The sequence below is a fragment of the Procambarus clarkii genome, chromosome 48 (genome assembly GCF_040958095.1).
Source record: "Procambarus clarkii isolate CNS0578487 chromosome 48, FALCON_Pclarkii_2.0, whole genome shotgun sequence".
In the NCBI taxonomy this organism is placed as follows: Eukaryota; Metazoa; Arthropoda; class Malacostraca; order Decapoda; family Cambaridae; genus Procambarus; species Procambarus clarkii.
This window is the reverse complement of record NC_091197.1, coordinates 24,321,501-24,348,397: the sequence shown is the minus strand read 5'-3', so window position 1 is coordinate 24,348,397 and position 26,897 is coordinate 24,321,501. Positions and strand designations below refer to the sequence as shown.

Below are 26,897 nucleotides of genomic sequence, written 5' to 3'. Positions count from 1 at the left end.
AAGCTGGAGGAAGGGAGGCCACTGGTCAGACCCTGAAGCTTCGGCCGGGAGACAAGACTCGAATGCCTCTGCCGCCTCCCCGGAAGGGGCAACCCCCGAAGCTGCCTGAGTCTCGAGATCAAGTAACCCCTGCTCCGACCCCGAAACCCTCAGACACTTCGGGGCCGGAAGCAGGGGCGGGGGACCAGAACGAACAGAAGGGGAAGGACGAGAAGGTGCGGACTGAACCAGGATCGAAGCGACCCCCACCCCCAAGTCCGGGTCTCGAAAAGCAAAGCGGGGCAGCCCCGGGGCATCCGGGGAAGCAACCGAGCGCGTTGCAACAGACGAAACCTAGACTGCAACGCACGTGCCGCCTGTACCCGAATAGAATCATCAGAGGTTTGGGTAAATTGAGTCACAAGCAAGCAGCAACACTCACAGGACTCAGGGTCGAAAGTATCACCGACCCAACAGGCAGCGTGGCAGAGGCAAAAACAATGAGGGTCACCCTGAGACAAGGGGACCGAGCAACCCTCAAACTCGCACACAGCGAGTGGGGACTCCGGGGTCACATCCATCGGACCCACGCGCCCCCTAGGGAATTCCCAGGGTCCTGAGCGTTTACTTTAAGAGGACTCGCGCTCAGGTAGTCCCAGGTAGGGTGCTGCAAACCGGCGCCCAAAACTACCAAGCAAACTTCTAAAGCTGAACCCCAGGGACGTGTACACTCACGGGGACCTAGCAGGGGGCGCCACCGAGGAGAACAGTGGAAGGGCAAAAACAAACTGAATAAAATGACAGAACCGCCCACCAGGCAAAAACAAAACCCCGCAAGAGGACAGCGAACCCCAAGGAACAGAGCCGGCCGCGATGTCGGGAAATACAAGCTGAGCAGCACCCTGCGCCCCTACCAGTGCAAACTGCCTCTTACCTGCCGGTAACAAGGGAGAACAGAACACCCAAGAGCCCAACAGGCGGCCGAAAAACCGAAAGGTAAAACGGACCAGCAGAGGCAGACCCCGAGGAGCCTGTGGAAGGTGGCCCCAAGGGCAGTACTTACAGGGCACCTAGGGAAGGCAGCCCTAGGCGCATGCAGCCCGAGTACTGAAGATAACTCCTGGCTCTCGCACCCACAAAACTAACACCACACGCAAAGCACAGTGCAGTAGCGACACCGGAGCCAGAGCACACGACCATCGCCTATAGCATCAGCCTCAAGAACTGAGGTGTGGGTAGCCGGCGCGGGGGGTCTGGGGCTCCCCCCTTCCCCCTCCCGGGGAGGGGTGAGCTGCGCAGACAGCAGCGCGGCAGTGTGTGACGTCACACTAGTTTGCTTGTTTTCGGTTGGGAGTTCTATCCACTAGTTCGGTTTTTGGTAGCAATTTTAACCAGAATAGGGGTTTGTTTTGGGGCGCTTACCTTTCTGGGTGCCTGTTCCGGTCGATGGCAGACATAGAATGCTTCCAACTACACGGGGGCTTCTATAGGCCATTGCTCCCCTTGCCTCTCTGAGGGGGCCCGGTTCTGGCCGTGGTTCCCGGTAGGCCTAAGAACTCCATACACATGACTGATGCCAAAGTCTGACATTAGCATATCAGCTGGGATAGCTCCGGGGAGCCGACGGGGCTCCCCCCAGAAAAAAATTCAGCTCACGCTACTATCACATGGGAGGCCTCAGTTACCCAGCAGCCACCATATCAAGCGCACGGCCGAATGCTTCCCGGGCACGACCCATGCAATCACTCACCCAAGAGCAAATAACCAGTGAATTATTTTCCGATGGTGAGGAAAGTGACTTTGATGACTCTGATATAGATAAAGACTATACACAATTGACTGATGAAGATAGCATGGGCAGTGAAAATGAGATACTGTACAGCCGTCTCCCATGGCGAAGCCTATACGCTCGCCCATGCCACCTCGCCCAGTGTCTACTCCAATTCACCCTCGACCACACAGTTCATGTGCTTATTTAGAGTCTGAGGATATGTTCGGTGACGAGTCAGAGGAAGGTGTCTCTTTTTCTGGTTTTAGTGAAGTGGAATCAGAACATAGTGTTACCGAACCTGGTGCCAGTACCAGTGGTGTTACTGGGCGAGATTTTGTCGCGTCAGCAGCGTCTCGCCCAGCCAAGCACCACCGCATGGAGCAACATGAGGCACCAAGAGCCTCATGTTCACATGCTTCTACCTCACGTGCACGTAGCGGCCGTACTGTGCGTAGGCGGGCTTCAGCTCCTGGTCCACGGGGTGCATCGCTTCCTCGCCGTAGTGCCCCTGTTGCACCCCTTGCGTCTCGCAGGACACCAGGTGTACTAGTGTGGAGTGATGGTGCTGGTTTTATTCGCCGAATTCCTGCCTTTGACAATAAAGATGTTGGGATTACAGAGCTTTTCCCTGATAATGGAGAGGATATGAGTGAATGTGATTATTTTACAGCATTCTATGATGAGCCGCTCATGGAATATATTGTACACCAAACGAACCTTCATGCGGTTCATCTCATTAGAAGAGAGATAACAGAATTTTCACGATTGCAACATTGGAAAAACACCAATGTAGGTGAAATGTACGTGTTTCTAGCGATATGTATGTTGAAGAAACACTGTGTCAAACACGCTCTCACAGATTACTGGAGCAAAGATCTGACTATTCCAACACCTTTCTTCGGGAAATATATGTCCCGAGACAGATTTCAGATACTCCTCAGGTGTGTGCATTTTGCAAGTGATAAGGACCGGACAGAGGATGATAGACTTTGGCGAGTGAGGTACTATATGAATGAAGTGATTGGAAAATTCAGAGACTTTGACGTACCACCACAGAAGCTGGTGATTAACGAATCCCTTGTACTTTTCAGAGGACGTGTTTCTTTCAAACAATATATTCCCTCAAAACGAAACAGATTTGGCTTGAAATTCTTTGTACTGTGTGACTGTGAAACAGGATACGTGTTACACATGATTCTGTATTCAGCTACCGATGTAGACATTCCCGGTAACGACGAACATGGTTTCTCAGGTAGTGTGGTGAAGTCACTGATGGCACCATGGATGAACAAGGGCCACATCCTATACACAGATAATTACTATACAAGTCCATTGCTAGCTAGGTTCTTGATTGAAAATAGAACCGGATTGGTTGGCACAGTAAAGGCACGAAGAAGGGAAATGCCAGTGTTTGACGGTGGACTTGCAGTTGGTGAGTGCCAGGTACGGAAATGTGATCAAATACTCTCGGTACGGTGGAAAGACAAGAGAGAAGTGAACCTGCTGACAACCGTTCATGAGGGTACAATGGTGAACAGTGGCAAGGTGCACCGTGTAACGAGAGAACCAGTATATAAGCCAGATTGTGTTCTTGACTACAATCTCAACATGAGTTTGATTGATAAGGCTGACATGATGATTGGCACTATCGAGTGTGTGCGGAAAACATTGAAGTGGACGAAAAAAGTGTTTTTCCATCTTGTTGACATGAGCATGTTGAACTGCTATAATTTGTACCTGGTGAAAACTGGACGTAAACCTATTTTCCGTTCATTTGCTTTTACACTTGCAACACAGTTATTAGCAAAGTTTGGTCAAGAAGTCCCTGGCATACGAAGACCAATCATGAACCCAGTGTTGCAGTATGCTGCAACACACAGGCTCGCTCACATAGATGCCTTTCAGCAACACAGACTAAAGAATTTGCCACCAGGCGGAAAGCGTGCAATAGGCCAACGTGCTTGCATAGTTTGTAAAACAACAAAACGAAGAGAACAGAAACGTAAAATGGTGCAAACATGGTGTGAAGGGTGTGGAGTTGCATTGTGTGCTATCGACTGCTTCAACGACTACCACTCACTCCAAGATTTCTAAATGTGCAATAATAGTGCAAAAACCTGTACATAGAGTGTGCTAGTGTGTACATATAAAATAATGAACATTGTGATTACTGTACATAATATAATGCCGTAATGGAAAACGTTTGTGTGCGCATGTGTATACTTGATGTATGCAACATATATTGACAATAACTGTGTAGTAAGATTATGTGCAACACAATTAGTTACTAATATTGAAAAGAATACACGCATAGACACTGTAAATAATGACGCGAAAATAAATTCGTGGCAACTCTGGCTGCTTGAAGACCGCGTGCGACGCCTCCGGGATGCACCGTGCATGAGCGAGCATGCAAACTGTGACATCATCATCCATCTTGTCGGCTCAATTACATCGGCGGTAAGTACAATTTTTTTTTCCCCGTGATCAGGGAACACGACTTAACAGGTTAGGAAGAAAAAATAATTTTTTTTTTTTATGCGCCTGTGGGTGTCAAATGGTATATAGCTATGTACCATTTAACCCTTAAACTGCGCAACGCGCCTGCAGGCTCGCGTCTGGTTTGCGCAACGCGCCTCCAGGTATTTTGATTTTTCACGTTCCATTCAAAACTGGCGCGCGGTGACGCGGGTATGGTATGGGTGGGTGGGGGCCCCAGTGATCGTCCGCCATCTTAAAAAAAAATCCCAGCATGCCCTGCGGCCGTGGGGAGCCTCAGTTTCACGGCAGCAACCATGTCTGACGCATCCTCTACGAGCTCCCGCTCCACGGTGACCCGCGGTCATGGAAAACGACTCTCTGAGGAGGAAATACGCGATATTTTGTATGATGACGGTGCTCTGGATGATGACCTGGACTATGATCCAGATAAAGACCTAACTCAGAGATCTGATACGAGTGAGGAAGAGACAGAATTGGAAGATGTGGCGAGTGTGTGGGGTACTCGTGCCTCGCCCGGCCTGCCTCGCCGCCCTGGGTCAACACCGTTATCATCACCACCATCATGTATGTCCCCAGACGCTAGTAGTTTATTCAGTGATAGTACATGTGACGAATCTTTCTCGGGCTTCAGTGACATTGGCTCCGATACGAGTAGTGTGGACGACCCGAGTACGAGCAGTGGTGGTGTTACCAGGCGGGGTTTTGCTACCTCAGCAACACGCCGCGGCAGGCGGCAGCGTGCCTCACAGCATGTGGACAACGACAGTGGCCCCTCAACATCATTTATTCGTGGTAGGTGTACAGTACGTAAATCTGCCTCAGCGCCTAGCATACCCTCACGCAGCTCCAGCAGAAGCAGCGGACGACGTAGCCGTAGTTTTGGTGCTCGTGGTGGTGTTGGCCGTGGTGTTGGCGCCAACACCAAACCCCCTGGTGTACTTGTGTGGGAGGATTGCACCACATTTGCCCCTCAAATACCAACATTTGATGATAGCGATTTTGGTGTTACACCATTATTCCCATATACTGGTGATGATATGGCACACATGGAATATTTTCAGGCATATTATGACAATGTATTCATGGCGCATCTTGTGACTGAGACAAACAGGTTCGCTCACAGCCTCATAGACGAAGGCATTTTACCTGCCTCACGGCTCACACGATGGAAGGACACGACAATCGACGAAATGTACGTGTTTCTGGCACTCACCATGATGATGAAGCACTCTGAGAAAGCTGTCATCCAGGAATATTGGAGCAAAGACAGCCTTGTTCCATCGCCTGTGTTCAACCGGTACATGTCGCATGATAGGTATCTCTTGATTCTCAGGTGCCTGCATTTCGAGAATAATGCAAATGAGGACAGACACGACAGACTGTGGAAAGTACGGAAGATGTTCAGTGACATGAGAGGGAAGTTCAGGGATTATTTTGTACCTGGACAGAATGTGGTTATTGACGAGTCGCTTGTACTGTTCAAGGGGCGACTGGCATTCAAACAGTACATTCCATCAAAGCGGCACCGATTTAGACTGAAGTTTTTTGTGCTATGCGACTGTGAGACTGGTATTGTCTTGGACATGATATTATATTCTGGTACAGACGTCGACATACCGGCTCAAGATGAACACGGGTTCTCTGGCAGTGTTGTAAAGACCCTGATGGAACCGTTGCTGAACAAGGGGCATGTACTGTACACCGACAACTATTACACCAGCCCCTTATTGACCAGATACCTCCTTGCCCACAACACCGGCGTATGTGGCACTGTGAAGAGCCATAGGAAGGAAATGCCAGTGTTCGGTATAGCTATAGCCGTGGGCGAGTGCCAGCTGCGCAAGTGTGACAATACGCTGTCAGTGCGGTGGAAGGACAGACGCGAGGTGAATATGCTGAGTACGATTCACACCGGTGCCATGTTGGACAGTGGGAAAGTCCACTTTCAGACACGCAACACCGTGTATAAGCCAGACTGTGTCATAGACTATAACGTGAACATGCGCCTCGTCGATAAGTGTGACATGATGCTTGGTGGAGTAGAGTGCGTGCGCAAGTCTGTGAAGTGGACTAAAAAGTTCTTCTTCCACCTGATGGATGTTGCAGTGCTCAACTGCTTCAATATGTACTTAGTAAAATCTGGCAGGAGACCGTCTATACGTACATTCAGTGCTGGTGTTGTGTCACAGCTGCTAGTAAAGTATGGCAAGGAGGGTTCTGTTGTACCGCGCGGAGTGCAAGCAACAATGCCACATGCAGCTCCAGACAGATTGAGGGGTAATGAGAACTTCGGAGTACATATGCTCGAGTATATGCCAGGCACAGCATCACGGGAGAAGGGTAAACGTGCGTGTATAGTATGCAGGAACACTACCCGCAGAGAACAGAAACGAAGATGTATCAGCACCTGGTGCGTGGAGTGCAAGGTGCCACTCTGCCCCGTTGGCTGTTTCGCAGCATATCACACACTCGCGGAGTACTGAGTGTGTTTATGGTGTGTGTATATAGTGTGTGATACTGTACAGTGTGTATATAAAGTGTAAATATAAATTTATTTGGCATGATACATTGGAAATTGTGTAGGATAAGTGAAGTTGTTTGTGATGCACGTAACACAGTGTCTACGGACAGTACGGATGTTGTACTGCGATATTATAGTGTACGTGTTCATTATACATTGGATTGGCACATAAAAACAATGAAAATGTATTGGGAAATGTGCGCAATAAATGAACAAAAATATATTCGCGGCAACTCGCGCGCCCCGCCCCGAGCGCCCCACCGCCTCTGAGAGCTTACACCACGGGCGCACGGGGAATGATGACGTCACGCCCCAACTTCCGGACCCCATAGCACCCAAAGTAAGTACAATTTCGAATTTTTTTTTACATACCCATACTCAGGGAAGGGTTTTTGACACTTTAAAAAGAAAAAAGAATTTTTTCAAGAGAATTTATTTCCTGCGCACTGCGGGGGTGTCACATTTGGAGGCAACGCAGTTAAGGGGTTAAGGGCTAAATATGCCAAAACTAGAAGTAAGAAGAAAAAGAGGCACTATGATCACGATGTACAAAATGGTAACAGGAATTTATAAAATTGATAGGGAAGAATTCCTGAAACCTGGAACTTCAAGAACAAGAGGTAATAGATTTAAACTAACTAAGCAAAGCTGCCAAAGAAATATAAGAAAATTCACTTTTGCAAATAGAGTGGTAGACGGTTGGAACAAGTTAAGTGAAAAGGTGGTGGAGGTCAAAACCATCAGTAGTTTCAAAGCGTTATATGACAAAGAGTGTTGGGTAGACAGGACACCACGAGCGTAGCTCTCATCCTGTAACTACACTTAGGTAATTACACTTAGGTAATTACCAGCTCAGCCGAAAGGGAGGGAACCTGAACGTGAAGCTGCATGATGCCCACATCGCAAGGAAGGGTAGGAGCGAACAAGCACTCATTGAGATGCTCAAACTTGCCCCCCTCCCCAGGAAAACTTGGACCACCGTCAACGACTCAAGCCACTCAAGCGTGCGGGGAATGACAAAGTATGCCAAGCCTCCAAAGCAAAAACAGGACAGTCCACCTGCCACGACGACTCCAGAACCTTGTATCCAAACCTTGTAAAAAATGTAAAGAACCTTGTAAATAATCCAGTAGGGAAACGAACACCCAAACCTGAACGTAAATGGATCCATAATAGAGGCGTAATCCGGGTCGCGCAGAAGGTATGCTGTAAAGGCCTCCTGCACCACAGGAGGTGGGATGCGGGAAGCCGAAAACCTCTGGAAAGATGGGACCGAAGCACCCGAAGGGACACAGAACCGAACCCGGGGAGGGACAGACACCAAATGAAATTCGTACGCAGAGGGGGAGGGGAAAAACCCTCACTCCATGTAACAGTAAGCCCCACTCAAAGGGTAGAAAAACCGGGCAGGGTCCAATGGGGCCCAAGGCCCTCAAGTCAAACCCTCCCCTGCCCGGGGGAACCACCACATCAGGCCCCAGGGCCCGAGTCATCTCCCAAAGCCCCAGCCTCCCCAAAAAAAAACAGCGTTGAATGTAATGAAACGCCATTTTCTGGGTGAGCCCCGGAGGCTCCCTGGAGCTTATCAGGCTAATGTATGTTATATTAGACCGGGACATTAGCTAAGGAGTTCAGACCTACCAGGGACCAGCGCCAGAACCTGGCCCCTTCAGAGAGGTTTCAGGGAACAATGGCACTGGAAAACCCTCTTGTGGTTGGGGTTTTCCTTATCTGCCATCGACCGGGGTCAGGCCCCCAGAAAGGTAGGCATGATAAAACAAACCCCACATGGTAAAAAACTAAAACAAAAAAACGAACAGAGAGGTAGAAACTCCCTACACTCCCAAGGAAACAAGCAAACATCACACTTTACTGCCACACCGATCGTCCGTGCAGCCCTGCCCCCCCCTCCCCCTAGAGGGGGAGGGGAGAGCCCCGGATGTACCGCGCTGGCTGCCAAGCTTCAACCAACGCAAAAAAAACGCCGACTGGTGGGAGGGAGAGTTGCCAGGGAGCCTCCGGGGCTCACCCAGAAAATGGCGTTTCATTACATTCAATGCTGGTTTTCTGTGGGGAGCCCCTATGGCTCCCTGGAGCTTCATACCCAAAGAGAAGGAAAAGAAAGAGCTAACCCAGGAGGCAGCTGCCACAAACTCTGCAACGCGAAGCCGAGACAACAGGATGCAACCTGCAACCCAAGGCAACAAGAACGCACAGGAGCAGACGCGCATAAAGAATAGGCGGCCAAGAACCTGTGCGACCCTCAATTCCCTGTGCCCGAAATGAGCCCTAGACGTCACCAACACAGCAGCAAAAGCTGCAAACGTCCGAACAGCACAGGCGCAAAGACAGACCGCACGCTGGAAGACTGAAAAACTCTGCAGATGACCTGGGAGACCCGAGCCCTGAAACAGGGAACGAGGGGAACCGGATCAAACCAAAGCGCATGCCCAGACACGGTACGCAGGTAACGGCAAGAAGCGCAACCGGACAACACAGAACGTATCCCTGGCCAAACCAATCAAGCCTCAATAACCCAAGAACCCCTCCGGAAACCAGCCGTCTCGACCATCACCAGGACGGAGAAAGGCTGCACACGGCCTACCCTACACACGGCGCCCTACACCCTAGGGCCTTCTGCCTGTTTGCCTGCCTGGGGTTGCAGGTGCGCCCTCCAGGTTGGGACTGGTGCGCTGGTTGCTGTTGCCATAACGCCCGGGCCGGCGTGTGTTCTGTGCCGAGCCTGTGCGGGCCGCGCCAGGTAGCGCTTCCTCCCAGACGTGCACTAGGGGCACTGGTCTGTCGTGTTCCCTAGGCGTGCCCCTAGGGGCCCTGGTTCGTACCACGCCTGGCCGTGCGTGTTTGGCCAGGCTCCCTTCAAGAGGCCTGGCGTCGCCCTCTGCGGCGACGCCACATGGCCAGGTTTCGGTGGTCCTGTGCCCTTGGGGCCTGGCCCTAGGGGCCCACACCCGGTAGGCGGTGCCCTCGTGGCCTGGAGCTCGGTGGAGCACTCGTCCCAGGTGTGCCCTTCGCTTCCTTCCTGCCTCCCAGGCATCTTTCCTGGAGCCCGGTATGCTGTCCCCTAGGCTTGCCCCTAGGGGCCATGTTTCGTGCCGCGTTGGTGGTGCGTGCACGGCCAGGCTCCCTACTGTGGACTGGCGTCGCCCTCTACGGCGATGCCACGTGGCTGGTTTCAGTGGTCCTGTGCCCTGGGGCCCGGCCCTAGGGGCCCATGCCCGGTAGGCGGTGCCCACGAGGCTTGGAGCTCGGTGGACCGCTCGGCCGAAGGGAGCCGGTCGGCCGAGCGGACAGCACACTGGACTTGTGATCCTGTGGTCCTGGGTTCGATCCCAGGCGCCGGCGAGAAACAATGGGCAGAGTTTCTTTCACCCTATGCCCCTGTTACCTAGCAGTAAAATAGGTACCTGGGTGTTAGTCAGCTGTCACGGGCTGCTTCCTGGGGGTGGAGGCCTGGTCGAGGACCGGGCCGCGGGGACACTAAAAAGCCCCGAAATCATCTCAAGATAACCTCAGGATAATGTACAAATCTACCACCAGTACCAAAGAGCAGAAACCTGAACCGAAGGTGCTACCACAAACTGAGGAGAAGATAAGAAGGCACCCTGATCAAAGACCAGGATGGAGCAGGCGACACATGAGCAGGCCGGAGGTGAAACAAAACACGAGAAAGCGTAGGAAACGTCGCCAAGACGAAGCTCGCAGGTGAGACACCATCAACAAAGCCACCTGAACACCACAGAGATGGTGATACCCGCGTCAAAATACCAGATGCGAAGAGCCGAGGAGAAGGCCGAACCAGTCACGTACAGGACCGATTTGACCTGCCGAAAGAGGCGGAGCCGCAGGAAAACGCCCTGGGTTTGGACACCTATCAAGCAACGTCTGAAAATAAGGCTGGGCCGGCCACCAAGGAACCATAAGGATTGCTCTCGTGGGATGGGCTGCAACCGAGCCAGAACCCGAAGCAACACCTGGACCGAGAGAAGAGGAACAGGTACCCCCACCTCGACCAGTCCTGCCGAAAAGCATCCACCGTGAATGCCTCGCAGATGGGAAAGGGCGCCACATAAAATGGGTGACGCCTAGACCACGCCGACTCGAAGACGTCCACGGCCTGGAGTCCATACTTCCGACAGAGCCAACAAAACGAGTCGGCGACGACTGGCCAATCCGTGAAGAGAGGAATGAACCGAGACAGCTGTCCGCCAGGATGCAGGACACACACCGGACATGAACCGCACGGTTAGCCAAACCCCTGTGGTTCCGGCAAGAACCGCCAGAGAACAGTCCGAACAGAGCTGAATGTTAGAGCACCGAGTGACCCAAACCCTCCGAAGCGCAAACCAGACAGCCACGAACTCTCGAACCGTGCTGTGAGCCCGACGGATGGACAGACTCCACCAACCTCAGCCGACCTGGTGAGCACTGGTCATAAAGCCCCAGCCGAGAGATGACCCGTCCGTGAACACATCGAGCGAAGGCTCGGGGAGGTGCCAAGGCACGAAACCCCGAAAACCCCAAAGAGGAAGCTGGTGACGAAGCACCAACACAAGATCCCCGGAGGAACGAACCCAATGAATGCAAGAGGCGGAAGGGGAGTCTCCGAAGGAACCAAACAGACGCCGAAGCCAAACCCGACTCCACGGGCAGACCAGCACATCGAAGTTCAGACTCCGGCACAACTGCTCAAGCAACCGCTGAGCCATCCGGGACCCCCTCATGTACAGCCGAAGGCGGGACCACAGCCGCAGTAACACTTCTGGAGGGAAAGACAATGAGTGGCCCAATAGCCCTAAATAAGGCCCAGGTCTGAACCCGGGACGGAAACAGAGGGAATGGCCTCCAGATCACCAGGAAACCAAACCCGGCGATCTGGAAAGAACCACACCCCTGGTGAGCAGACAAGCGGACTGACTGGGAGCCCACACCGGCCAGTCGTCGAGGTAAGCCAGACATCGAATCTCAGACTCAGACAGGGCACTAAGATCCGGTAAAGATGCAAAAAAAAAAAAGAGGCCGGAAGACAACCAAAAGTGCCCACCAACAGCGGGACTATGCGAGAGTCAATAGAGCAAGCTGCTCCCCCAGCGCCCCATCAACAGAGAAGGGAACAGAACCCCTTCCGAAAGAAAAAGTACACACACATATACACATTATGTATATACACATACATATACATATACATAAACACACAAGATATGTTACAAACACAGCATACACACATTTGCACACACACACACACAGCGTACACATGTACATGCGTACACACACACATACATTGTAAAAGAAAAGTCCAAGTCGCCGACCAGTGAGCAGAGAGCACCACGCAGGCCAGGCAAAGAAGGCACAAAACTGCATCAAAAGGCCCACCTCGACAGCAAAACCTCAAAGTCCCAAGCATGACCACAACATGTGCCAAGACCCAAAAAGATCAGTCTGCAAGCCAGAAAGACCCCGGAACCCTAGAAAGCAGAACCGGGTCACACGAGGAAACAAAGCCCCCTGAACCCACATAGGGGGCCCAAGAGGAAGAAACCTCCGGAACGAAACCAAAGAACCCAAAGGAACCCGGAATCGAACCAGGGAGGCCAAACCACCACATTTTGCTGGCGGAGAAACACCACAGAAAGGCAAAGCACAGCTCCCAGACAGAACCCCCTGGGAAAAAGGTCATAACAGACCGAAAACCGAGGGACAAGGTGTGGGAGCAAGCATAACAGCCAGGGACACTGAGCCCAAACCCAAAGGCCCAGACCCAAAACAGACAAAATGTAAAACTCGGTGTAAAATCAACACTCAAACGTTCCCAGAGGAACAGGAAACGGGCAGAAAACACCAGAAAAGCAAAGAAACAACAACAGGAGAATAAAACCCATGAAAAAAGGTGAAAACTCACCCAAGAAGCTCGCTCGCACACCCAGTCGCATGTAAACAAACCGCAATGCCCCCCTGGTGGCCATGCCGGGAAACCAGCACACGAAAATGGCCGCCAGAACAGGGGCTGTGACTGATGCTAAAGATACAAAAACACGCCAGCAAAAGTGGGAAACAAGCAGACTGGATGGGCGAAAAACGCCGCCCAAAAGCAGAAAACCCAGGCAGGGGCAAACCGCCCCAGAACTGCTAGCAGGCATCCCCCACAGCCCTGGGAACCAGCTACAGAGGCCCCGAGGCAGAGCCGTCCTCCAAGCTCTCCGCCCTTAAAGAAAAGCAAGAGTCCATGGAAAAGGCCGCTGGTAAGACCCAGACGCCTTGGCAGGAGGAACCGACTCGAAAAACCTCCGTCCCCCAACCCGAACAGGGCAGCCCCCGAAAACCGCCCGAGTCTTGGTCCCAACTAAACCCTGCCCCGACCCCGAAACCCACAGACAGTCCGGAGCCGGGAACAGGGAGGGAAAGGAGCGAACAGCACCTAACCAAACAGGGCGAACAGCACCTAATCAAACGGGGCGACCTCGGGGCATCCGAGTGGGAAACCAACCTAGCATGTTGCAGCAACCTAACCTAGCTTGCAACACGGATGCTGCCTGCACTCTGAACAGTAATAACATCAGGAGAGTACTGGAGAACAAGCAGAAAATCTCTCGCAAGACTCCGGGTCAAGGTGTCAGTGACCCAACAGGCAGCATGACGGAGGAAAAAGTGGCGACTGTCACCCGGAGACAAGGGCACAGCAACCAACGATCCCGTACAAGACGGGTTGGAACCCGGAAGACACATTCAATGGTCCCCCGAGCCCAGACAGGGGTTTCCAGGGCCTGTAGGCTGACTGCTACGGGAAGCCTGGGCAGGTGTTGCTAAACCGATAGGGGATAGCACTGAAAACCCCTGAGACGTGTACTATCATGGGGGCCTAGCAGAGGGCCGCCAAACACTACCAGTGGAACTATAGCCACACTGGGCAGACCCCCACCAGGCAATTGAAAATAAATACAAAAGAAAACCCCCGCAAAAGTACACAGTCTCTAGAGGCAACAGGAACCGGTCGCCGCTTAGGTGGCAGGCTGTGCAACACCTTGACGTCCTAACCAGCACAATACAAATCCCTACCCAGGGCCAAACAAGGGCCCCAAGCCCCAGCTGGCCCCAAGGGCGAGGCAAATGCCAAGCAGCAAGAACCTCTACGGAATGGTTCCCGAACGCAACAGGGGAAGATAACCCTGTTACGCAAGGGCAGTACTCACAGGGCGCTTAGGGAAGTCAGCCACTAAGCACATGCAGCCCCGGCACTGATGAGATACTCCTGGCCACCACACAACACAACACACGGCAGTGAACACCACACAAGGCAAACACCGCCTAGGAAACTGAGGCCAGAGAAGCGTCTATCCCGGTTGACATTAGCTTACGAACTGAAGCTTGGCAGCCGGCGCAGTAGGTCCGGGGCTCCCCCTACCCCTTTTGGGTGGCATGGAGGGCTGCGCTGACGATTGGCGCGGCAGTAAAGTGTGATGTTTGCTTGTTTGCTTGTTTCCTTGGGAGTGTAGGGAGTTTCTACCTCTCTGTTTGGTTTTTTTGTTTTAGTTTTTTACCATGTGGGGTTTGTTTTGTCATGCCTACCTTTCTGGGGGCCTGACCCCAGTCGATGGCAGATAAGGAAAACCCCAACCACAAGAGGGTTTTCCAGTGCCATTGCTCTCTGAAACCTCTCTGAAGGGGCCAGGTTCTGGCGCTGGTCCCTGGTAGGTCTGAACTCCTTAGCTAATGTCCTAGTCTAATATAACATACATTAGCCCGATAAGCTCCAGGGAGCCGTAGGGGCTTCCCACAGAAAAGGCCAGTGCAGCCATAGAAGCCGGAAGAAGGAAGGGGGGCCCATCTAGAGCCACCTATAGATCTCTTTCTTTATCAGAATTCTTTAAAGATTTCTCACATAATATATAGATTGTGTGGGGTCTGTGTTCTCCTATTCCACATTCCATAACATGGCATTTATTAACATTAAATTCCGTTTGCCAAGTGTTGCTCCATATACTTATTTTGTCTAGGTCATCTTGAAGGGCATGAAAATCATCTAAGTTTTTTATCCTTCCTATTATCTTAGCATCATCAGCAAACATGTTCATATAATTCTGTATACCAACTGGTAGATCATTTATGTTGACAATAAACATCACTGGTGCAAGAACTGAACCCTGTGGTACTCCACTTGTGACATTTCTCCAGTGTGATACATTGCCTCTGATTACTGCCCTCATTTTTCTATCAGTCAGAAAATTTTTCATCCATGCTAGAAGCTTACCTGTCACCCCTCCAATATTTTCCAGTTTCCAGAACAACCTCTTATGTGGAACTCTGTCGAAAGCCTTTTCTAGGTCCAGATAGATGCAGTCAACCCAACCTCTCTTTCCTGTAATATCTCTGTGGCTTCATCATAGAAACTGAGTAAATTCGATACACAGGATCTTCCAGATCGAAAACCATACTGTCTGTCTGATATGATATCATTTCTCTCCAGGTGTTCTACCTATTTAGTTTTGATTAGTTTTTCCAATACTTTCACTATTACACTTGTCAATGATACAGGTCTATAATTGAGGGGGTCTTCCCTGCTGCCACTTTTGTAGATTGGAATTATGTTAGCCTTTTTCCACACGTCTGCTACGATTCCTGTACACAGGGATGCCTGAAAGATCTGGTGAAGTGGAATGCTGAGCTCGGATGCATATTCTCTCAGAACCCATGGTGAAACTCCATCTGGGCCAACTGCTTTGTTCTTACTGAGCTCCTTTAGCATATTTTCCACTTCATCTCTAGACACCTCTATACGCTCTATGTTGTTCTCTGGAATTCTTATTGTGTCTGGTTCTCTGAAGATTTCATTTTGTACAAACACACTTCGGAACTTTTCATTTAGTGTTTCACACATTTCCTTTTCATTTTCCGTGAATCTGTTTCCCATTTTCAACCTCTGAATATTATCCTTTACCTGCAATTTGTTGTTTATGAATTTGTAGAATAGGCCCGGTTCTGTTTTACATTTATCCGCTATCCCTTTTTCAAAATTTCTTTCTGCCTCTCTCCTTACTGCCGTATAGTTGTTTCTCGCATCTTTGTATCGCTGGTATGTTTGGGGGTTTGGCCTCTTCCTATACTGATTCCATTTTTGTGTCTTTTGGTCTCTGGCCCTCTCACAATTTCTGTTGAACCAATCCTGTTTTCTGGCCCTGTATCTTTGTTTTGGTATGAATGTTTGTGTTCCTTCCTCGTATATTTTGCAAAATTTGGCATACATTTCATTTACTTCCCTGCCTAGCAACAAGTCTGTCCAATTACACTCATTAAAAAAATTTTGAAGTTCTCCATAGTGACCTCTCCTTAAATCGAGTTTATCAACTTTTTCAATGTCCCCATTTTCTTCTAGATGATATCTTAAAGCATAATCAATGTCTAACAGGACGTGATCACTCTTTCCCAAGGGAGGAAGGTACTGGATGTCAAATATCATTTCTTCTTTCCTGGTGAATACTAGATCCAGTACTGACGGTATATCTCCTTCCCTCATTCTTGTGGTCTGTTTTATGTGTTGATACAAGAATGTCTCCAGAATAAGGTTCACAAATCTGCATGTCCAAAAGTCCTCTGTTCTTGCTTCATAGGCCTCCCAGACTATTGCTTTAAAGTTGAAGTCCCCCATTATCAAAAGTTGTGATTTATTTTTATCTGCTTGTACAATAATATCTCTCATGACCATTATGAGGCCCTCTCGTTTGTCATCCAGTTCTTCTTTTGTCCATGTGTTGCTTGCTGGTGGGCTGTAGGCATTTAAAATTATCAGCTTATCATTCTGATTCCAGACCTGCAATGCCATTATGTCAATATCTCGAGGGTTTTCAAATATTAACTCTCTTACCTTCAGGTGTTTTTTCACCAGTACAGCCACTCCTCCTTCCTTCCTAGTTTTTCCTGTCACGTCTCCAAACTTAATAGCCTCTTGGGAATATGACTTCATTTAATATATTTCCTTCAAGTTTCGTCTCTGATAATGCGACAATATCTGGGACCCCTAAGCTGGATTATATCTTGCAATTCCAAAGTTTTTGACCTTACTCCATCAATGCTGGTATATACAATTTTCAGGAACATGTTCCCTTTTCCTTTGCTCTTTACTCCCTGTTCCACTACTGATCTTGTTGCTTTGTTTTTATGTACCATTTCACAAGCTTTCCAGTCCCTGTCACTTTGTAGAAAAAAGAATTTCTGTCTTCTTCATTTCTATTCCCATTTAGACGTTTTGCCTCAATTAGGTTCATTTTCAGCTTTTCTCTGTCTTCCTTGGAGAGGTCTTGTCTTATTGACCAAAGTTTTCCAACCTCATCACTCTGCAATTTCCTGGCATTTCTAAGCACTTCCATCATGTTTTTCACTACATTAAACGTCACCCTTAAGGGGCGGTTCTTGTCTTTCTCATATTTTCCTATTCTAAAATCACTGACATTTTCCCTTGAGCCTTCTCCTAAACCTACTATTTTCTCTATGATTTTCATCTCTTCTGCCGCTCGGTCCACCCTAGATGAAATTTCCTTCTCTAAACATCCAAAAATTATTATGGACTTACTTCTGTCTGCAGTGTTTTGTACCAGTTTACTGTTGGTAACCAGTTCTTTCCTAATTGCTTGCCTAATTTCTGCTTCTTGTTGGTCATTTCTGGTTTTGACTTCCGAACACACTTCTTTGATAGTCTCTTTCTCTTTTACAACTTGAGCATATGTCGCTTTTATTTCTTCTTTATACTTTTCTAGTTCTTTATTCACCTCCTCTATGTGAGTTGTCAGTGAAGTTTCCAGTTGGAGATCCTTACCTAACTCTATGTTAGCCCTTAGGCTTGCTTGGAGTTGTTCACCATATGAGTCTATTTTCTTGTTTATTTCTTCAAAGTCACCACACTTCCACACCTCATTTTCTTTCACTAGTTCCTTGATTTGCTCCTCCTGATTTGTTACCTTGTCTGTTAATGCAGTAATAATCTTACCTTGCGGAAGCATACTCCCTTTTAGAGTGCAAAGCTCACTCCTAAGAGCTCCATTGTCCTCTTCCAATTTAAGCACTTTTTCTTCATACTTCTTTTGCATATCCTCAATTATCTCTAACCTGCCAAGAACACCGCCTTTCCTTATATCTTGTGGTGAGAATCCTTTGAAACAATCATCTGTTGGTGGGTCTACATTCCCAGTGGTGGTGGCCATCTTTGTTTTTGTACTAGAACCAAAACAAACTTTTCCACTCAGCTATTTTCACTCACTTTTAATTGTTTATTGTATTTTATTTGCTTTTACACTTCCCTGAACCTTTATGTAACCTGGGACACCACTGTAGCCCTCAACCTGTTCCCAATACTTAGGTAATTTGATATTTCCAGGAGCTTGCTGCAGTATGACTCCTGCCTCCTCCAGCTCACAGTCACAGTCCCATGTAATACACGGGACAATGTAATACATGAGTGTAATACAGTGTGTTACTGTGTAAATAGTCTGTGAAACTGTACATATTGTAATTTTAGTGAATTTTTAACAAGTAATATTATGACAATAAACATTTATTCTGGACACATTACTGACACATGTATCACAGTTCCATGGAACATTATGAACGTTATACTGTATACATATTGTAAGGAAACAAATATGCATCACATACAATAAAAAACAAAACAAATAAAACTGCATTAGAAATACATAGAACAAATAATTTAAATATATTTTTGGCAACACCTGGTGCTTGAATGGCCCGCACGACCGTGTCTGGGCGTGTCATGCACGGGCGACCAGGCCCTGATGAAGTCACAGCGCACCTTGTCCACGTCCCCACAGCCAAAGTAAGTGGAATTTGGTATTTATTTCTACAGACATGTTCAGGAAAGGGAATTTATCATTTTAAGAAGAAAAAATAATTTTTTGGGAACACTTTCATGCGCACAGGGAGAATTTCACACAAAACTTGGCACAGCACAGTGGTTAAAGGTACGGTCTTCCGACATGAGTACACCCAAATCCTTTACATTGCTTTTTAATTCTATCATCACTGAATCCAGAAAATGATTCATCTATGTATCACCTATAAAAATTGGAGATGGCAAGGGCGCTCAGAGCTACAACTGGATCTATCTTGAGATGATTTCGGGCTTAGCGTCCCCATGGCCCGGTCCTCGACCAGGCCTCCTTTTTGTTACACACCTCCCAGGAAGCAGCCCATAGCAGCTGTCTAACTCCCAGGTACCTATTTACTGCTAAGTAACAGGGGCATCAGGGGAAAAGAAACATTTTCCCCATTTGTCTCCACCTCCACCGGGGATCGAACCCGGAACCTCAGGACTACGAATCCAAAGCGCTGTCCACTCAGCTGTCAGACGCCCCTATATAGCTCTGTATTGTATCACTATATCTGATACTGTATCGTATTGATACAGTATCGCTGTATCATCCTCATCGGGATTGTATCACTTGCATCCGACGTTTGTGTTAGGTCCTTATTGCGCCTAGCTTCATCAATATCATAACCCTTATGTTCTTCAAACAATAAGGTCTAAATTTCACCAACAGAGAGCGATCTTTCAACACCGCGTCAGACAGGTGTTTGGGAGCCAGTGGGTCACCCATGGTTGCTCACTCAGTACTAACCCAGCCAGCAGCCCTAGGACATTCTAGGATTTTTTTTTTCCAAGATGGCTGCCTCTCAATGGATGTCCCAAGAGTCCATTTCGTACACAACCTACTGCGCAGGCGTTCTGAATGGGTACATAATATTCAAAAGGTGTTTTCTCGGTTGGAGCAGTTTCCCACCGACCACGTTTTCTCAGTTGGCGCAACACAATGGTTAAGACACTAGTGCTGTCTATGGAAAAAATGTTGTAGCCCACTGTACAATTCGCATTCACAGCTAGAGAAATTTCTTACCAGGACTTGGAGGAAATTCATTCAACAAAACATCTAAAACATTGAAATGGCTTAAAATCCTTTAAACTGAAATCCTTAGGCCACAGGAGAGATAAAGTATGTAAAAATTTACAATTGGAAAATATTAAAAGGACTGGTTCAAAAAGGCTGGTTCCAATCTTGCACACAGATTAACCCATTCCAAGAGTAGAGATGCAAAATATACACTTAAGCTATTTTATAAACATTAAGAGTTCAAGACTTCTCAAGAGCTTCACTCTAACTAAGAGAGGCATAATTAGTTCTTTCCATGATCAAAAGAGACCTTGATCAATCTCCTGCAAAAGGTACCTCATCAACAGTGGTTTATGTCAGACTGTGTACTAGGTCTCAAAGAACCTGGCTGACCAGACCATCAACCAGGATGCTGTGAGGACTGCTCCTCGGAACCACACCAAGGTATGCTAGTGAGAAATTCCTAATGATGATGCCCCGTTAGGATGATTATAATAATAACGTACCTCATCGTCTTTTTCTTCCTCTTCATCACTGGACCAGACCCAGTCACCACTTTGTGTTCGGTGTAACCGACCAGAAGCCCCAGGTTGTTTACTTCGATTTTGCTGTAAAGGATAAAAGTATTAGTCAAAAATATAATTAACAGATGAGGAATATCATATACAGCATCAGTGCTGCCATCACCTGGCCTCATTTAAATCCTGTTACCACCTAAATATGGCTTTAAAAAAAATTATTTTAAATCTATTATAAATAGTTAGCTTATCCTCTGTTAAATGAAATCCTTTGCATTTCATACACACATATATCTATAATATAAGAGAGAATGTCTGTCAGTCTGTCCAAAGCTGGAAGTCAGATGCTTGGACTAATCTCACCCAAATTTGTAGGGGCAATGGTCTGGGGTAGGGGACATAGGTTGGTCATGGTAGGCCTAAATGCTTTAACAAATATAGCCAGTAACCCAACACATCCAAGAAATTTAATGGTCTGGGGTAGGGGACATAGATTGGTCATAATAGGCCTAAATACTTTAAGAAATATAGCCTGTAATCCAACACCTCCAAGCAATTTTCATGAAGTCCGAAATAGAAAGGGGATGAAATCAAGCGTCTTGTCTGTAATGTGTGACTTACTCCCGCCATTTACCCACGTATTTTCATAATTTATTTTATATATAAATGGAAATATCTACCTCTTCAAGGTGGTAGAGGAGAAGAGAGAGGCATGGGGGTGAGGGGTAGGGAGATAGGGGTGAGGGTGAGAAAGGGGGAAGGAGGGGATGGGGGTGAGGGGGAGTGGGAAGAGGAAAAAACAAGAGAAATGGAAAGGAAAAGGAGAAAGGTAGGGAAGAGGGGAGTGAAAATAGGGAAGAGGGAGGATGTGGGGAGAGGGGAAATAAGAGGGGTGGAATGAGTGATTGCTGGGAGAGATATACAATTCCAGGCACTGCCAGGTCTGTCTGTTCGAGACTGGAAGCCAAATGGGAAAGAGAGAGAAGGAAGGAATTATTGCTTCACTAGACATCGAATCCCTGATTACTAACGTCTTGGATGGCAGAACTATGCAGATGATCCTCGACACAGTACACAGAGATAAGAGCACCCCCTAAATTAGACATACCCAGGCCACGCCTGAAGAGTTTTCTCCAGGCATGTACGAAAGAAGCTCCTTTCAATAACCCACAAAGAAATACTTATCTACAGATAGAGTAGCAATGGGCTCCCCACTTAGGAGTGTTATTTGCTAACTTTGACACAGCACCATCTCCTATTACGTAGATGACATATTTGTAATCACAGAAGACGCAGAACTCCAAGATGTAAAATGCCATCTGGTGTCAAGACTCCAATTTGCCATGGGAATAGCAACAATAACAGTCTACCTTTCCTAGATGCATTAATAACAAAAACAGAGACATCTCTAAGCACCAGCATATACACCAAGCTTACAAACATAGGATTCTGCCCAAATGGTAGGAATGAATGCCCTTAAAGATATAAAGCCAGTATTCTCAATGCTTATATTTGTTGTGCCCTTACCCATTGCTCTGAATGGAAACATATGAGTAGGGAGTTTGAAAGGATAACAATGAACAATGATAATAGTGAACAATGGATGTTATAACCACAAGGTCAAAACTTCTGAGACAAAACTTCAAGCCTCGAACTCACAACCTCTGGAATGGAAGACAAAAGCTCTACCGATCTTACTATGAATACCCAAAATAAGAGAGGGACCCAAAGATACACCACTGGTACCCAACTGGGACTTTCAACCTCTCCAGAGGTACCTTGCAGTTACCTTGCAATGATTTCGAGATCCAATCCCCGACCAGGCCTCCTGGTTGCTGAACTGGTCAACCAGGCTGTTGGACATGGCTGCTTGCAGATTGACGTATGAATCACAGCCTGGTTGATCAGGTATCCTTTGGAGGTGTTTACCAAGTTTTCTTTTGAACATTGTGAGGGGTCGGCCTGTTATGCCCCTTATGTGTAGTGGAAGCGTGTTGAAGTCTCGGGCCTCTGATGTTGGTAGAGTTCTCTCAGAATACCTATTGCACCTCTGCTTTTCGACAGGGGTATTCTGCACATCCTGCCATGCCTTCTGGTCTCATGTGACGTTATTTCTGTGTGCAGGTTTGGGATCAGCCTCTCTAATACTTTTTACATGTAAATGATTATGTATCTCTCCCCGCCTGCACTCTAGAGAATACAGATTTAGGCATTTTAGTCGGTCCCAATAATTTAGATATTTTACAGAGTGTATTCTAGCAATAAAGGATCTCTACACTCTCTCCAGGTCAGCAATTTCTCCAGCTTTGAAAGGGGCTGTCGTTGTGCAGCAGTATTCCACTCTAGAAAGAACTAACATCTTGAAAAGTATCATCATCAGTATAGCATCTCTAGTTTGAAAGGTTCTTGTTATCCAAGCTGTCATTTTCCTTGCAGTTGTGATGGCTACTTAATTGTGTTCTTTAAAGACAAGGTTTTCCGACATGTGCACACCCAAATCCTTTAATTGCTTTTCATTCTATGGTATGATATGACTGCGCTTTGTACGTAGTTTCCGTTTTTATATTTTCATTGTTTCCGTATCGCAGGAACTGGAACTTATCTTCATTAAACACCATATTCTGTACCCCATTGAAAAACCTGATTTACATCTGATTGGAGGTTTGCCGTGTCCTCTATGTTGTCTACTCTCATAAAAATCCTAGTGTCACCTGCAAAGGATGATACGATACTATAGTTTGTGCCCTTATCTACGTCCAATATGAGAATGAGAAAAAGTACTGGAGCAAGCACAGTACCCTGGGGGACTGAGCTCTTCACGCGTGATGGTCTGGATTTTATTTTGTTGACTATTACACATTGGGTTCTGTCAGTCAGGAAATTGTAGATCCATCTGGCTATTTTTCCGGTAATTCCTTTTGAATGCATTTTATGTGCAATAAAACCATGGTCACATTTGTCGAAGGCTTTTGCAAAATCTATGTAAATTACATCAGCATTTTGCTTGTCTTCCATGGCATCTAAGGCCATGTCATAGTGGTCCAGCATCTGTGATATGCAAGAGCACCCTGTTCTGAAACCATGTTGTTCAAAGTTATGGAGCTGCTATGATTCCATGTATTTTGTGATCTTACTTCTTAGCACTCTTTCAAAGATTTTTATGATGTGTGATGTTAGTGCTATCGGTCTGTAATTTTTTGCCTCTTCCCTATTTTCTCCTTTATGGAGTGATGCTATCTCTGCTGATTTTAATATGTCAGGGATAATGCCAGTATCTAAGCTGTCTCCAAGGAATGTGAAGCTCCTATGATCGTGTTTTTATGTGGAGAGCCTCATTGACTTCCTGGAGCTATCGGACTAATATATGCTACAGTAGTCTGGGGCTTCAGGCACATGGAGTTTTGCCTCCCTGGAACCACGAGCCAGAACCTATCTCCCTCAGAGAGGCACAGGGAGCAATGGCCTAAGAAAACTCCACTCTTTGAGAGTATATTCATGTCTGCCATCAACCGGGGTTAGGCACCCCAGAAAGGTAGGCGTCCCAAAACAAATCCAAACTGGTAAAAAATTGCAACCCAAGACCGAACAGAGCAAAAGAACTTCTCCCAAGAAAACAATGAAATAAGTAAAATGTCATCAAACCGACGCACCGCTTGTTCACCCTCCCTCCCCCACGGCGCTCACCCATCAAGCCAGCCACTTGCCCATCAGTTCGTCAACTGAAGCAGGCTGAAGCTGACGTCTCATCTGGCCTCAATTTTCTGTCAGGATTCTGCCTTTGCAGTTATACCTGCTGTGTGTTGGGCGATGGCCAGGAGTAAGCTGCACTTCGGGCTGCATGTGCTTAGGGTTCTCTTCTGTAAGCACCCTGTAAGTACTTCCCTTGTGTCTCAGTGTTATCTTTCCTGGGGGTTTCAGGTTCTCACTCCCGTACGGGTTGCTGTCGCTTGGCATTGACCTTGCCCTTTGGGTCTGCAGGGGGAGTTTGATGCTTTTGTTTGGCCCTGGGTAGGGCGTGTTGGTTAGGGTGCACGGTGCCGTGCAGCTCGCATACCTAGCGGAGGCCGTGTCTCTCTCTGGGTTCCTGTTGTTGCTGTGCACTTTCGAGGTTTTATTTTCATTTCTTCTCAAATTCTTTTCTGACTGCCTTTCCATTAGGTTCCATTTGGTAATCCTTCCCTAGGCCCCCCGAGGTTGCACCCTTCACGAGAGTCAGTTTGCCCTGTAATAGGTGGGGATCAACCAGCTTTGCAGCACCAGTGCATGATGGGCTTCCCGTAGGGACACATTCCCCTGCAGGCCCTGTAAACCCCCGTCGGGGCTCAGGGTTTACTAAAGATACGTCTTCTCAGTCCCCTCTCACTTTGTGCGAGTTTGAAAGTTGTTCATTGTCCTTGTCTCAGGGTGACCTGCTTGATACCTGCTTGATGAGATTCTGGGAGTTCTTCTACTCCCAAAGTCCGGCCCGAGGCAGGTCCAACAGGCTGTTGCTTGGTTCAGCCCGCAGACCCACATATCCACCACAGTCAGGTTGGTCGGGCACCCCTTGAAGAAAACTATCTAGTTTTCTCTTGAAGATGTCCACGGTTGTTCCAGTGACAATCATCTGTTTTGCCTCCATTATGCTGCTTGTTGGGTCGCCAACACCGTCAATCTGGAGTCGTGAAAGACTTGTTCCCCGCTCGTTCTCCAGTTTCCCTATTCTTCTTCGGAAGTTCTTAGGGGTCAAGTGACTGTCGTGTTGCATGGTAGGTTTTTGTTATTGCAAAGTGCTAGGTTGGTTGCCCGTTCAAATGCCCAGGGGCTGGAGGCTGCCCCGTTTTGGTTTTAGGAACCTGGACTTGGGGGATGTTGGTCGCTTCAACCTTGGGTCAGTCAGAGCCCTAGAGTCCCTTCCTGGTGGGCGCGGTTCACCCTGCTCCCCCCCCTCCCCCGTCCCGGCTGCTGGCTCCCAAACATCTTTGGGTTTCGAAGTCGGGAAAGGGTTTAGTTAGGGATGAGACTTGGGCGGCTCCAGGGGCTGCCCCATTCATTGCCGGGATGGAGGACTTTGAGCCTAATCTTCCTGCCGAGGCTTCTAGGTCTTACCAGCAGATCTCCTTCTTTGCTGCCTTTCCCTTGGACTCTGCCTTTTCTTCAAGTTTTTTTTTTTATTATTATTTTCTACCACAGACGTGGCCACACAGTTACAATGTTAACCAGCATATATACATTTTCTTCTGTCCTCCATGGACAGGGTTAGAGATGTGTTAAACATATAGTTCAAGGGTTTATTGAACACTCAACCACAGAAGGTGATTCGGTGCTTTCAAAATGGTAAACTAACCTGCATACGTAAATACATAGATACAGAGATAAACGTATGCCCTACGTAAAGTGTTCGATGTGTCTTTTACATAGTGTCATTAATGTGCATTTACAAAGGTGAAATGTAATTCAAATCAGCTTCCATATATACTTTATACATATATATATACAAACACACACACACACACACACACACATGCATTCACATACATTTGTCTCTTTTACTCTGACAGGGTGAGATAGCCGATAGAGAAACTAGTGTGCAATTAAGCACTTAATCACTGAAGGTGATTAAGGTGCTTTTACAAGCTCAGGTTATATAGTTACATCACATACATACATTGTATAATTGATACATTACATGGTTAATCTTGGGTACAAGTCTAATATATCATCAAGTGTTCCAGTACTCATATAGTAATTACACTGTTCAGCATACCTTAGCCCAGGAGGGCAAAAGTCAGTCAATATGGGACCTTCTACAATATAATGTTCAAGAGAGTGCATGTTTTCTCTTTCACAAAGTTGACACATTGTGCACTCACACATTGTGCACTCGACATTTGGGTTTTGAGAAAGCTGCCAGATACGTCTATATCCCAGGCGTATTCTGGCCACTATAACATCACATTGTTGGGTTCTTGTTCTATTAGTCCCATATGTGAATGTCTCCTCACGATATCTATCATAATATTTAATGCTACAACTTTCCGGTCTTTGTGAATTTGTTAGGTCGGTGAGATCTTCATTAGATATTTGTTTAAGTATTCTCTTTGTCACTGCTAATGAAACACCCATATCAATTTCTACCACTGGTTTTCTGCAGGCTGTCTTTGCAAGCATATCAACAGTGTCATGCCTTGAGATGCCAACATGTGATGGTATCCATTGGGATTTTATTTCAAATCTGTTTCCTTTAGCAGCTAAAACACTCATTCGAATATCACTGACTATTTTCTGGGTGTCACTACTATGTGCATTCAATGCTAGGAGTGCACTCTGCGAGTCACAGTATATAAGTCCACTGCCTTTGTCTTTTAAAAATTCAGTGACAAAGTATATGCCTGCAAGTTTGGTTTGAGTTGTACTTGCCCAGTCATTGACGCACTTCATTGCTGTATGTACGAGAGAAGATTGTTCAAATATATTGCATGCACATCCGGTACATCGTCCACCTTCTTCTACAGAGCCGTCGGTATAGCACTGATACACATCGTTACCCATACTCTGAGTACTTTCAGTGATCTTCAAGGTGGAGGGTGTGGAGGACAGCTCTGCCCTGGAGCCTGGATTGAATTGGAAGCTTCTGAGGCTGGGGGGGGGGGAGTAAGTTTGGGGCTCTTGGGCTCCTGCTTAATACCCGCTTGATGGGGTTCTGGGAGTTGTTCTAC

At 47.5% G+C, this 26,897-nt stretch overlaps 1 protein-coding gene across 7 annotated transcripts in view; it reads right to left on the bottom strand.

Moving 5' to 3' along the window:
• LOC123764814 (oxidative stress responsive kinase frayed) overlaps positions 1-26,897 on the bottom strand; it is a 257,836-nt gene that overhangs the window by 45,678 nt on the left and 185,261 nt on the right. For all 7 annotated transcript variants that reach the window (XM_069302652.1, XM_069302650.1, XM_069302651.1 and 4 more), the window contains one exon: positions 20,188-20,289. In XM_069302652.1, the coding sequence (XP_069158753.1) occupies positions 20,188-20,289 (102 nt within the window). The remainder of the gene's footprint in view (positions 1-20,187; positions 20,290-26,897) is intronic.